This window comes from Lithobates pipiens, unplaced genomic scaffold (genome assembly GCF_037356315.1).
Source record: "Lithobates pipiens isolate NorthernLeopardFrog02 unplaced genomic scaffold, aLitPip1_a1.2 Scaffold_1, whole genome shotgun sequence".
In the NCBI taxonomy this organism is placed as follows: Eukaryota; Metazoa; Chordata; class Amphibia; order Anura; family Ranidae; genus Lithobates; species Lithobates pipiens.
Genome location: NW_027507685.1, coordinates 74,164,636 through 74,179,751, shown reverse-complemented (window position 1 = coordinate 74,179,751; position 15,116 = coordinate 74,164,636). Strand labels below are relative to the sequence as shown.

The following is a 15,116-nucleotide window of genomic DNA, read 5'->3' as shown; positions in this document are numbered from 1 at the left end:
GTCCGTCGGGAAGACCGTCAGACCTAGTCCGTTGAAAAGTCTGGTCGTGTGTATGCGGCATTATACCCCCTTCGGGATCAGGCCAATTTCCAGCTTTCAGAACTCTCACATTTTGAATGACAATTGCGTGGTCATGCAACACTATACCCAAATTACATTTTTATCATTCTTTTCACAAAAATAGAGCTTTCTATTGGTGGTATTTAATCACCACTGCGGTTTTTCTTTTTTGCTAAACCAACAAAAAAGACCAAAAACCTTGGGAAAAAAACAAACAAAACGCTTTTCATATTTTGTTATAAAATTTAGCAAACAGGTAATTTTTCTCCTTCACTGATGGGCACCGATGAGGTGGTACTGATGGGCACTGATAGGCTGCCCTGATGGACGCCGATGATGTAGCACTGATGTGCACTAATAGGTGACACTGATTGGTGGCACTGATGAGGCAGTACTGATCAGGAGGCACTGATGGGTGGCACTAATAGGTGGCACTGATAGGTGGCACAGAGAGGTGGCCGGGAAAAGGAGAGGTTCGGGAGCTTACAGAAGGCATTACAAGGAGGTAGAAAAACACACTGAGAAACAATGTTATGAAAAATGGATTACAGGGATGTGTATGGATTCTTTTTGGATAATAAGAATATTGTTTAGTGTCACTTTAAATAGAAGATGCAGAAAACAAAAGCATGCATGATAGTATAATTACACTTTAGGGTTGGTTCCATCTCATTACAACGTGTGTCAATTGTGAATTACAGTAAAGGAGAGCAATACCCTATATACAGTATATGTGTGTTGAATCAGCATAACAGTAAGCCTAGATTCACACTGTAGCGATGTGAGAACCAGCGCGATTACAGCGCCAGTTCCCACATCGCATCTCTCCCGCAGGCGCTTTACACTACCCCCTTCGAACTGCTGCGAGTGCCAATACAATGTTAATGACACCTTCAGATCGGTTCACAGGTCGCAGTGCGAACTGTGAACTCGCACAGGAATCAGATTGCATGGCTGAGAATACCCATGCGATCCAATTCCAGTGTAGGTTAAAAAAGTCCCAGCACCATTCCCCCCCCCCCCCCAGATAGAACTTTCTTTTGGTGGTATTTGATCACCTCTGCGTTTTTATTTTTTGCACTATAAACAAAAAAAGACTGACAATTTTGAAAAAAACAACCCAATATAAAATGTCTTCATCAATTTAGGCCAATATGTATTCTGCTACATATTTTAATCCCAATAAGCGTATATTGATGGGTTTGCACAAAAGTTATAGTGTCTACCAACTATGGGATATATATATGTTGATTTATTTTGTACTTTCTTAATACTAATGGCTGCGATCAGCTACTTATAGGGGGACTGTGATATTGCAGCGGCCATTCTGACACTAACTGACACTTTTTGGGAACTAGTGACATTAATACAGTGATCAGTGTTAAAAATATGCACTATCACTGTACTAATGACACTGGCTGGAAAGGAGTTAACATCAGGGGTGATCAAAGGGTTAATTGTGTGCCTATCCTGTGCTTTCTCACTGGGGAGAAAGGGAGGTGGGAGGTGCTTTGACTAGGGGAAGGCATTGATCCTGCTTTGCAGGAACACTGGATCAATACCTTCCTTACTGACAGAACAGCAATCTGCCTTAATTACGCAGGTAGATCGGCATTCTGTGTACTGTATAATCAGCGGGTGCTGGCGAACATTGAGTCTGCGGTGTGTGCCGTGTGTGATCACAGTGGGAGCGGGTTGCTGGCGGCACACTCCCCAGACTCGTAAGTGTCAGGTCACGTACTAGGTACGACTGCCCTGCCACAGTATATGTAAGGTGGGTGGCCCACTAGTACAAAAATGTACAAAAAAATCTTTCTACAAATACTAGCTGCCTGAGCCTGGTTTCACACTTTTGCAAACACAGACATTCCATGTGATTTGCACCTGAACTGCAGTGCCGATCGCATGCGATGTCTCTGCAATGCGAGTTCAGCCATACAGTTGTATGGCTGAAAACGCATTGGATTCACAGGAAAATAGTGCAGGGGCTTTTTTTTTTCCAACACTGGAATTGGATCGCATGGGTGTTCTCAACCATGCGATCTGATTCCTATGCGAGTTTACAGTTCGCACTGTGAACCGATCTGGAGGTGTCATTAACATTGTATTGGCACTCGCAGCGGTTCGCAGAGGGCAGCGTGAACCGCCTGCATGAGAGATGAGATGTGGGAACGTGCGTTGTAATCGCGCTGGTTCTCACATCGCACAAATGTGAATCTAGGCTTACTGTTATGCTGAATCAATGGCTTCAATACTTGATTATACTTTCTCATCACATATCTAAAACGAGTATTCAGATGGGGAGTTTTGACTTCACTAACTGTGTGCTTGTTCCAGGGCAGTGACATAGGTTGCATAGGTTGCCAGGAAATCTGCACGGGCAGAAGTAGATGTCCACAATCGCATCCTCTGTTTTTCACTCATTACCGGCTTCCTTAAATCTGAAGAAGCTCAACGGAAACACCGTTTATATAATTAGTGAACTACTGCATGTCCAAGCAGATATCCTTCAAATCCCTTTGCCTTGAGTACCTACTTGCGTGATATACAATGATTAATCTCTTGCTGTGAGAGAGGTCTCCATGGTGACTAAGTAATATGCCCTGACAACCAGAGAATTGTCCTAATACTTGACAGCCAGTTTGTAGACAATTAAAACAGACCATTTGTCATTGCAGATTACATAACCAGCTACGGGGCAGATTCATGTAACCCAGAGAATAGAGAATGAGAAGAAAATTGGAGACATCGGCCATAATGAACAAGTTTAAGGCAGGTGTGGAAAAATGCTGTAAATTAACCACTTAGCGACCGCCCTATAGCCGTTCCCCTGCTACAGAGCGACAGCTGTATACGTAATCCTGCGCATCTGGGTAAGGGGCACGAATGTGTGCTGCTGGCTGCTTGCTCCCGCTGTGATTATACACAGCAGGAGCTGATCTGCGGGTACCACAGACTCTGTACCCACCGATTATCAGCCAGAGAGACAGAACTGCAATCTGCCTATGTTAACAAGGCAGACTGCTATTCTGGCAGGAGGGAAGGCATGGATCCTGTGTCTCTGAAAAGCAGGGATTAGGATCCATGTCTTCCCCTAGTAAAAGCACCTCCCTCAGTTTAGTAAAACACTGGCTAGGCACATAGTTAACCCTTTGTTTGTCCCCCGATGTTAACCCCTTCCCAGCCAATGTCATTAGTACAGTGGCAGTGCACTGATCACTATATTAGTGCCACTGGTTCCCAAATAGTGTCAAAACTGTCAGTGTCGCAATCCCGTTATACGTCGCTGTTCGCCGACATTCCTAGTAAAAATAAATAAAATATCCCATAGTTTGTAGACACTGTAACTTTTGTGCAAACCAATTAACCACTACAGCCCCAGAAGATTTTACCCCCTTCCTGACCAGAGCACTTTTTGCAATTCAGCACTACGTCGCTTTCACTGACAATTGCGCAGTCATCAGATGTTGCACCCGAACAAAATCGACATCCTTTTTTTCCCACAAATAGAGCTTTCTTTTTGTGGTATTTGATCACCTCTGCGTTTTTCTATTTTTTTTACGCTGTAAATAAAAAAGAGCGTAAATTTTGAAAAAAACACAATATCTTTTACTTTTTGCTGTCCCCCAAAAATATAGAATTTTTTTTATTTTTCCTCCATTTGGGTCAATATGTATTCTACATACTTTTGGTAAAAAATAAATCACAATAAGCGTATATTGATTGGTTTGCTCAAAAGTTATAGCGTCTACAAAATAGGGGATAGTTTTATGGCATTTTTATTATTATTTTTTTTACTAGTAATGGTGGAGATCTGTGATTTTTATTGGGACTGTGACATTATGGCGGACATATCGGACACGTTTGACATGTTTTTGGGACCATTGGCATTTATACAGCAATCAGTGCTATAAATGTGCACTGATTACTGTAAAAATGTCACTGGCAGGGAAAGGGGTTAATTGTGTTCCCTATTGTGTGTTATAACTGAAGGGGGGAGGGGACTGTGTAAGGGAGATGACAGATTGCTGTTCATACTCTTCTCCCCTTAGAGAACCAGAAACTGTGTTTACACACACAGATCCCGGTACTCGGTGTGTCAGCAGTGATCGCGGGAGCCCGACAGTGATCGTGACTGCCAGGCACTTGCATTGGGGGAGAGCAGCACCTAGTGGCCACAGGACGAAGCAACGTAACATAACGTCATTTCGCCCAACCGTGCCATTCTGCCGCAGTAAAACTGCGGTGGCTGGTCGGCAAGTGATTAATATTTGCTTATTAGAATTGTTTTACCAAAAATATGTAGCAGAATACATATTGGCCTAAATTGATGAAGAAATTAAATTTTTTCCTTTTTTTTTTTTTATTGAATATGTTTTATAGCAGAAAGTAAAAATGTATTCAGTTATTTTTTCTAAATTGTCAGTATTTTTTTCTTTATAGCACAAAAAATAAAAAACGCTGAGATGATCAAATACCACCAAAAGAAAGCTTTATTTGTGGGGAAAAAAAGGACATAAATGTTATTTGGGTACAGTGTTGCATGACCTTACAATTGTCTGTTAACCAGTTGCCAGCAGGGCCATATGACGGCTACAGTGTGGTCGGATAACTCTGGGAGGGCATACTATGATGTCATCCCAGAATCGTATGCGCACCCGGGAATGTCTGGGACCGTTGGGTCTCCCAGACCCGGTGTGTCAAGGATTGCGGTAAAGGGCTAATGACAGCGGCCCTTTACCACGTAATCACTCTGTCCAATGATGAAGCATGTCCGGTTCGGCCCCTCCCCTCTCCACACTCTGATCAGTACAGTGTGTGAGGGGAGGAGGGAGCCGGTGCCGCAGTGCTGTGGGCTGGATCTGAAGTGTCCTCAGTGCTGATCTGTGCCCATTCCTGGCTCATCCATCCCTAGCTCTTCCATGCTCCATCCCTGGCTCATCCATCCACATTCATGCTCCATCCCTAGCTCATCCATGCTCCAACCTGGCTCATCCATCATCATCCATGCTCCATCCCTGATTCATCCATCCACATTCATGCTCCATCGCTGGCTCATCCATCTCCATCCATGGCTCATCCATACTCATCCATGGCTCATCCGTGCCACATTAGTGATCATCCGTGTCACATCAGTGATCATCCATGCCACATCCATGCCACTTCAGTGATCATCCATGCCACATCAGTGCTCATCCGTGTCACGTCCATACCTCATCAGTGATCATCCATGCCATATCAGTGATCATCCGTGCCACATCAGTACTCATCTTAGTGCCCCATCCATGCCACATCAGTACTCATCTCTGTGCCACATCCATGTCACATCAGTGATCATCCGTGCCACATCAGTGCTCATTCGTGCCACATCTATGCTACATCAGTGCTCATACATGCCACATCAGTGCTCATTCGTGCCACATCTATGCTACATCAGTACTCATCCGTGCCACATCAGTGCTCATCCGTGCCACATCAGTGCTGATCTGTGCCATATCAATGCTCATCTGTGCCACATCCATGCCACATCAGTGATCATCCGTGCCATGTCCATGCCACATCAGTGCTCATCCGTGCCACATCAGCGCTCATTCGTGCCACATTCATGCCACATCAATACTCATCCGTGTCACATCCATGCCACGTCAGTGCTCATTTGTGCCACATCCATGCCACATCAGTACTCATCCGTGTCACATCCATGCCACATCAGTGCTCATACGTGCCACACCCATGCCACATCAGTGCTCACCCGTGCCACACCCATGCCACATCACTGCTCATCTGTGCCATATCACTGCTCATCTGTGCCACATCCATGCCACATCAGTTCTCATCCGTGCCACATCCATGCCACATTAGTGCTCACCTGTACCACATCCATGCCACATCAGTGCTCATCCATGCCATATGGTGCTCATCTGTGCCACATCCATGCCACATCAGTGCTCATCCGTGCCATACCAGTGCTCATCTGTGCCACATCCATACCACATCAGTGCTCATCCATGCACCATCCATGCCACATCAGTGCTCATCCATGCCAGATCAGTGCTCATTTGTGCCACATCCATGCCACATCAGTGCTCATCTATGCCACATCAGTGCTCATCCATGCCAGATCAGTGCTCATTTGTGCCACATCCATGCCACATCAGTGCTCATCTATGCCACATCAGTGCTCATCTGTGCCACATCCATGCCACATCAGTGCTCATCCTTGCAATATTAGTGCTCATCCATGCCACATCAGTGCTTATCCATGCCACATCAGTTCTCATTCGTGCCACATCCATCCCACATCAGTGCTCATTCATGCCACATCAGTTCTCATCAGTGCCACATCCCACACATTCCACATCTGGGCCACACCCGTGCTCATTCATGCTACATCAGTTTTCATCCATGCCACATCCATTCCAATACAGTGCCTCACAAAAGTGTAATAGTCAAATTAGATTTGAAATGTATGCCCTTGGAACACCCGATGTGGCCAGGCTATGTGTTAGAAATATCTTATAAATAGACAACTTTGTGTAAAAAAAAAAAAAAAAAAAAAAAAAAAGCGTTTTCTTTTTCCGAAAACTTGTAGAAAACAATAACATGTTGAAAAGACTCATTATGCATCATAGATACGTTGAGGTGTTTACTTTACCAAATGGGGTCATTTTTTTGGGCATTTCCATTGTCCTGGTACTCTAGGACCTTCAAAAGTGTAAGAGGATTTCATGCTCCATCCATCTCCATCCATGACTCATCCGTACTCATCCATGGCTTACCCGTGCCACATCAGTGTTCATCCATGCCACATCCATGCCACATCAGTGATCATCCATGCCACATCCTTGCCACATCAGCGCTCATCCATGCCACATCTGTGCCACATAGATTATGGCCAGACTTCTCCAGACAGTAGATGGATATATCTGGGTCTTGTTCTGTGCTGATGGCACTGCTGGACATCTTCTGGTGCTAAAAGGAAAGTATGCATGATGTGTCTTACATCTGCTGCATTACGTTTTCTTGGCAAACCACTGCATCTACAGTCAACTTTGCCCGGTTCTTTGTGCTTCTTCAAAAGAGATTGAACCGCATATCTTGAAACCCCAGTGTGCTCTGAAATCTTTGCCTTGAAGACCCCTTGCTGATGCTTTACCTTGTCTCTTGTTGCTGTGCTCAGTCTTGGCCTGTGACATGAACCTGTCTTCCACAACCTCACCTTAGTAGCAGAGTTTGGCTGTTCCTCACACAGTTTTAAGCCTTCTATACATCTGCTTATGTTTCAATTAATGACTGTGTTTCCACTTACATAAGAAACTGATGATCATTAGCACTTGCTTGGTATAATTGGTTAATCATACACCTGACTCTAATCCTATAAATTGGCTTAAGAGCAGCAGAGGATGTTTCAACAAATAGCCACTGAATAGGTACTATAGTTGCTCTTCTATTAGCATGTGTGCTGATAAAGTCAGTTTAGGGTCGGTGCCAGCCCAAACCTGTTGTTTTAGTTTGAAATAAATGGGGAAAGGTTATAACCTCTATCTGTTTTTTCCTCAATTATGACAAGGTGTTAACGTGATATAAAAGATGAACTGACTCCCGGAAGCCATTCCCAAAATGAGGCAGTCAAGGCAAAAAAGTAGTCACCAGTATTGCCTTTGGTCTCCCTGTAGCTGATTGTATGCCAACACTGACTTGCAATGATCTGCAATGAGTTTCTGTATGCAGCCATCTTGGTAGAGGCAGGCCTTTACTTCTTCATGTCAGAGACTCCAGCAAGGAGAACAGTGTGCAGAATAATAGTAACATCAGCAAATCTCCAAATCTTCTGAGACTAAAGCCTCGTACACAGGGTCCGATTGTTGGCAGGGGATTGTCTGTTGACAGACTGTTGTCCTAAAATCTTACCGTTAGTGTGCTCCTTTTGACAATTGTTGTCCAACTTTTGTTGTCCAAATGTTGGATGGCAGGCAAACTTCCCAAAGGGCTTATCTATTGTGGGGAGGAGCCAAGACAGCCGCCGTGGGACCCCAGAACAGCAGGATCAGGGTCACTCTGTGCAAAATGAACTGCACAGTGGAGGTAAGTATAACATGTTTGTTATTTAAAAAAAAAAGAAAACTAACCTATACAACCACTTTAAGAGTTTTAATTTGTATGCAATTAGGCAGGCCCTTGCACTACATGGTTTTGGTAAATCTAAAGGAAATCTGACAGAAGTTGTATAGTGTGTATGGACATAGGAGACATTGGTACCAATCGCTCACTGTGTTCATTCGGGAAAGGAAGGGGCCAATAAATTACATTTACCGACCCCTTCCCCTGCTCTCTATCCTGAAACATCTCCCTTGTGCCTGCAGCAGCTACTGACAGGAGAGGAGGGAAGCTGGAAGAGCTGTGGGGGAAAAGTATAAACGGGGGGCCCAGACAGCAGATGGGAGGGGCGCATATGCTAGGACCAATCCCCCTGCACTGCAGCCAGGGGGATGAAGAGAAGATGGCAGCACTGCAGGGGGAGGCAGAAGAGCATTGGTGGCTGCAGAAAGACAGTACAGCCAAACCTCCTTCTCAGCAGGTGCCTGGGGCCCCCTTTTGAACTGATAGAGCTCAGGCCCAGTACAGCAGGGCTGGCTATACTGCCTTATCAGTGGCTCTGCCACTAGGTGCACCGTCCAACCCCATCCAGCTGCAGCAGCTATTAGCATCTGATAAAGTTTAACAGGGTGCCTGTAACAGGACTAAAAGCCAGTCTGCATGAGGCCCAAACCTACCTGCTAACATTGAACAATGTCTAGCTGTGACGACTGTGAGGCTTCTTCATGTGTGGTAAGTGGAAGGGTCTACCTTCCATCTTCCTGTGTGGTAAGTGGGAGGATCTACCTATCTTCTACCTGTGTGGTAAGTGGGAGGGTCTATCTTCCTTCTATCTGTGTTGTAAATGGGAGTGTCTTACCATCTACCTGTGTGGTAAGTGGAAGGGTCTACCTTCCATCTACCTATGTGGGAAGAGGACGGGTCTACCTACCTTCTACCTGTGTGGTAAGTGGGAGGGTCTATCTTCCTTCTCTCTGTGTTGTAAGAGGGATTGTCCACCTCCTTTCTTCCTGTGTGGTAAGTGGAAGGGTCTACCTTCCTTCTATCTGTGCAGTAAGTGGAAGTGTCTTACCATCTTCCTGTGTGGTATGTGGAAGGGTCTACCTTTCATCTACCTGTGTGGTAAGAAGAAGTTTCTACCTACCTTCTACCTGTGTGGTAAGTGGGAGGGTCTATCTTCCTTCTATCTGTGTTGTAAGTAGGATGGTCCACCTCTTTTCTTCCTGTGTGGTAAGTGGAAAGGTCTACCTCCCTTCTAACTGCGTGGTAAGTGGAAGGGTCTACCTTCCATCTTCCTGTGTAGTAAGTCGAAGGGTCTACCTCCCTTCTATCTGTGTGGTAAGTGGATGGGTCTACCTTCCATCTTCCTGTGTGGTAAGTGGGAGGGTCTACCTTCCATCTTCCCTTGTGGTAAGTGGGAGGTTCTACTTTCTACAGTCATCTGATAAATGCCACTGGGACCATAAACTGGGAAGAGCAGTGACCTAATATGTATGGGAGGCAAAGTTTAAATTACCCCTCTTAAAACCTTTATATCTGTATTTCCTCCAAAACATCTGGTGCACTTAGCAGTCAGACTAGAATGTAAAGGGTTACCTATCAGGCCATGGGATGACATTTCCACATTGCACATAATGTATGACTTTTCCCGGTTTCTTAAAAGCTGTTTAGTGCGAAGCCAGCATAAATTTTGTATGAGCTTTCCTTTATCATTCAGAGTTTTATGGTGCATTAAGCTACTTTCCATGTAGCTGTGTGATCCTCTTTGCTGATGGATGCCTGTTGTGGCAGTTCAACCCAAAGTACCATACATGTTTCTATTTCTCTAAAAAAAAATTCCCTGGAAATGACTCGTACACAATAATTATTGTTGGAAATTACAGAGCAGGATTTAAATGTAAGCTTAGTCTTCTGATAAATTAGGTGTGGGTAGACCAGGAAAGTGAAATCATCAGCTTTGTATAGGGACCATTGTCTGATTTGTTCCCTTATTGCTGTGTAGGTCTTCAGTATTCAGTGGCGGAGTCACGAGATTTTTCTGTTCTATTCCTGTAATTTGTTCTTTAATTGTGAAAAGTGAAACATAAACTCTATGTAAGATTTTAAATACATGGATAATACTTTTAACAGAACTGGTTGACCTACCGAAATATTTATATTTTTGTCCATCCAATCCTGCTTGATCTCATCAAGCAGGAGCTTGATGAGGTCATCTTGCTGCTCTTTCCTCCTAATAGCATGCTCCTTATCATTACGTTTGCATGCAGTACACCTGATTGGCTCTCAGTCCTGACCTTCCCTCTCATAATCTGTGTACTGCTGTATAGTGGATTGCAAAACAAGTTTGAACTTATACTATCTGGCATCATTCTGCCATTTGTATCCAGCTGGATATGCTGAAAAATTAATTTACAGTTGTTCATGGCATATTGGCTCTAGGTGAATATTCCATGGGCTATAGATTATTTTTTTTACAATTCTCTCCCAGTTATAAAACAGTTTCCATCTGTGGTTTAAGCATCAGATTTAAAGGGTAAGGTGGGCTTGAACTTTAATACTTTAATTTTAATGGCGATAAAGAAAACATTGACAAATCCTTCTTTTCTTTTCTTTTCTATAGCAGAGTACGGAGATACCACAGTCATCCTGACCACGTTGACCACTTACCTTCAGCGTACAGTTCTCTCTGTACGGGATGTCATACTAAAAGCTTGAAAAACTTATGTTCCATTTCGCTACAGTATTAACTGCTTCAGTTCTTCTGCTTGTCCACATGATTGGTAATTCTAAGAGACAGGTTCTCTTGTTGTTTGGATCTGATACAACTGCATCACTGCACTACAAATATTCTGTCCTACCTTGCAAGAAAACAGCATCCATTAATACTGAAGGCTATTTATCTTGAAAAAAAAAAACAGGCCTGTTTTGGGGAACAGATGTGTTTCATTAAGAGGGGAAGTACATCCAAAAATTGATGGAAAAATATACTAAAGCGCTGATGTGAATAAATATTAAAATATGTGAGAAATAAATATAAGATAACTAAATAATATAGCTGCAATTATATATGTGAACTGATACACAAAAATACATTATTTTAAGTGAATAATTGCGCTAATATTAACCTACTAATATTGCATGGTGTACCACCAAATTAAGTGAATAATTATGAACATATAGTGAACCATACAAAATATAAGAAATATATAAAATTCCTTCTGTGTAATGGTAACAATAGAGAACTTTTGCCCCAGGTAAAAGAATATCACATTCCACTGTGTACAAACCAAAGTCTCTGCCAATAAATTCACATATGTGGGACTAAATAATCAAGCCTTAATGAGTCTTCATCCCATGGATGAACTTCCAACATTCAGCAGGCTTCCATAACATAAAAAACAAACAAGACCATTGCGCAGATAGTATAACTAAGTGATCCCTATTTAGTTAGGGTGAACCTCACTCACGCTTCCCTGCAGGATAGATCGCATATGAAATGATCAGTTTCATACAGCATAATGCTGGGATCTCCTCATACGCTGACAGTGCACACAAAACACTGCTGGTAATGTCACGGGCCCGGGAGGAGGAGCCTGTGACATTACCAGCGGTAATTTGCGTGCACTGTCAGCATATGAGGAGATCCCAGCTTTATGCTGTATGCAACTGATCATTTCATATGTGATCTATCCTGCAGGGAAGCATGAGTGAGGTTCACCCTAACTAAATAGGGATCACTTCGTTGTACTAACTGCGCAATGGTCTTGTTTGTTTTTTGTTTTTGATGTTATGGAAGCCTGCTGAAAGTTGGAAGTTCATCCATGGAAATTAGGTTTGAAATCTCTGAATGAACCTTCCGTTACTCAGAAGACTCATTAAGGCTTGATTATCTAGTCCCACATATGTGAATTTATTGGCAGAGGCTTTGGTTTGTACTCAGTGGAATGTGATATTCTTTTACCTGTAGCAAAAGTTTGCTCTATTGTTACCATTACACAGAAGGAATTTTATACATTTCTTATATTTTGTATGGTTTACTATATGTTCATAATTATTCACTTAATTTGGTGGTACACTGTGCAATATTAGTAGGTTAATATTAGCACAATTATTCATTTAAAACATCCAAAATAGATATTGCAGTTTTTGGCAGATGCTGGCACACCAAATCACTCATTGGCTAGATATATCTCTTGCTGACATTGGTAGCAGGAACTGTACCCAGTTCTGACATATGTCATTTGTATTCCAAGTAGATGTCTTTTTTTCACTACTAAAATGTTCACTTTGAGGCTCTATGCACACTGGCTTAAAAAACATTGCTTCTACAGGAGTTTTGTGCTCTGCCTGTAGAAGCAGCTCAATGTTATCCTATGTGTCCATGCACATTAAAGAGGCATATTTTGAGCTCAACATTTAGAGGCAGAAAAAAAAAACCTTTTGATTTGTGTTTCTGATTAGAGCTCACTGGCAGAAAAAACGTAAAACTCTCCTAAACTCATCTAAACTTTGTACAAAAAATGCTCTATATGAGCGTTTTTTTACTCCCAAGAGAACAGACTTTTTTTAAGCCCAATGTGCATGGAGCCTTATGCCCTGTACACACAATAGTATTTTCCGACAACAAAATCCATGTCTTTTTCCCGTCGGATGTTGGCTCAAACTTGTCTTGTATACACAAGGTCACACAAAGTTGGTCAGAAGTTCAGAATGTCAAGAACACGGTGATGTACAACATGTACGACAAGCCGAGAAAAATTAAGTTCAATAGCCAGTGCTGCCCTTCTGCTTGATTCCGAGCATGCGTGGCACTTTGTGCATCGGAATTGTGTAGACACGATCGGAATTTATGCAAACGGATTTGGTTGTTGGAAAATTTGAGAACCAGCTCTCAAATTTTATGTGACGAAAATTCCGATGAAAAAATGTCCGATGGAACCTACACACGGTCGGAATTTCCAACAACAAGCTCCTATCAAACATTTTCCATTGGAAAATCCTATCGTGTGTATGGGGCATAAGTGGTACTTTCTTGATTAAGCTTGAGTAATGAGACTATGGGGGTGGGACACAAATTGGATACAGTGCAAAAAAGGTGGGGCATAAAAGGGGTCATGCACTGGTATAATACATTACAGAGCACCTTTCAAAGCGGAGTTCCACACAATTTCCGAAATTCACCTTATTACCAAGCTGGCATAACATACATTGTTAAATGGCAATCATTTTTTATTTGTTTTCCTAAGGGTTAACTTTTTAGACTTTATTTATGCGGCATTTTCTATGCCAGCCACCAGCGGAAATCGTCATCATATCTGGCGGCTCATTGTCTCCCGAGGAGGCGCACTGTCTCCTGGGAGCTATGAATCAATGTTCTCAGGGCTCAGTATGGCTAGCCGCCATTAATAAACGCGATCTTCTGAAACCTGAAGTGACACAATGACGCCAGCATGTTTTGGAGGCGTTTCTTAAACCTCCATTTTGTTTATCTTCCGACGCCATGCTGGTAGCTCAGCATCACTGTATCCCAGAACTGTCTGCTTGTGGGCTTCACATGCCCACAGGCAAAATGACAACTGCCAGGAACACATCATATAAGTTATTTTTATATACAAAACCAGACATTGGGGGTTCCTGTACTACTTCAATCCGACTTCTGGGCGACTTGTACCGATTGATTTCAATGGAAGTCGCCTCCAAGTCGGATCTCCATCTATATTGAAACTACAAATTTGCCTCTCTCACAGAATAATCAGCTCTCGAGGGGAAACTCCACGCCAAATTTCTAATAAAAAACTGGCATGGGTTCCCCCTCCAGGAGCATACCAGGCCCTTAGGTCTGGTATGGATTTTAAGGGGAACCCCCCTAAGCCGAAAAAACGGCGTGAGGGTCCCCCCAAAATCCATACCAGACCCTCATCTGAAATTTACGTTTTGATGGCTTTCCATCAATTTTGCAGTAGAGAAGGTGAAAGCAATCAGATGGGCTGAATAAGTCCAGTCGTTTTCCAGGTGATCATTTGGTGTATGGAGCAATGGATCCCCTTTGATTTTCAATAACCTTTTCTAATAATATGGATATGCATAGAGAAAGGTCCCAAACAAAGCAGACCTAGCAAAGCCAGGTTAAAGCTGCCTCAGTCAGCTTCATCCAAAGCTACACCTCAACGCGTTTCACCTTACCCACGGGGCTTAAAAGGATCATAAAGCTTTGTTTTGTTTTTTAATAACAAACAGGTCATACTTACCTCCACTGTGCAGTTCGTTTTGCAGAGTGGCCCGGTCCTCCTCTTCTGGGGTCCCTCAGTGGCACTCCTGGCTCCTCCCCGCATCGAGTATCCATGTTGGAAAAGCGTTCTCCTTGATGGACACCCGTGTGGGCGCGCTCCCAAGTCCTGCATCTGTGTCTATTTACACAGAATACACGACTCGGCCCAGCCCCACGGTGGCACATCCTTGGATTTGATCGACAGTAGCGCGAGTCAATGGTTGCGCTGCTATCAATCACTAGCTAGAGCTGGTATGCTTGTTCCTGGCTGGAGGGTGACATCGTTCAGGTTAGTAAAACAGGGGGGCTGCAGCATCACAGCAGGTTTTTTCAGACTGCATTAAGGTGAGAAACCATGAGGGTTTACAACCTCTTTAATCATGGAAGCCAGTTTTTGAATAATGTTTTGAATTGTGAACTATGTATTTACTATTTCTGTTGCATTAATGATTGCTTTAAACACCAAGTTGATTAAAACGATCAGATTGAATGGTTAATGCATGAAAAAAAAAATCATCCATGTATGGCCAGCATGAAGGGGATTGCACAATCAGATTGTAACATGAGTTGATACTTTTAAACCCAAGACTGAGAAACTCATAGACAATATTAGAAATTCCTAATCCATATGCATTTTATGTACAGTATTTACAGTATTAAGGTGCTGGTGTTCAAAAACAGCCCTGGTAGG

General features: G+C 43.1%; 1 protein-coding gene across 4 annotated transcripts in view; it reads left to right on the top strand.

Annotated features, from left to right (window-relative positions):
- The window catches only part of CCDC9 (coiled-coil domain containing 9), a 128,399-nt gene extending 117,192 nt beyond the window's left edge, over window positions 1–11,207 (top strand). For 2 of the 4 annotated variants that reach the window (XM_077456860.1, XM_077456615.1), the window contains one exon: window positions 10,778–11,207. In XM_077456860.1, the coding sequence (XP_077312986.1) occupies window positions 10,778–10,872 (95 nt within the window). In that variant the 3' untranslated portion in view covers window positions 10,873–11,207. Of the gene's footprint in view, window positions 1–2,738; window positions 3,096–10,777 lie in introns of those variants that run through there. The other 2 variants (XM_077456697.1, XM_077456770.1) reach the window with 2 other exon arrangements.
- Window positions 11,208–15,116: the final 3,909 nt, after the last annotated feature.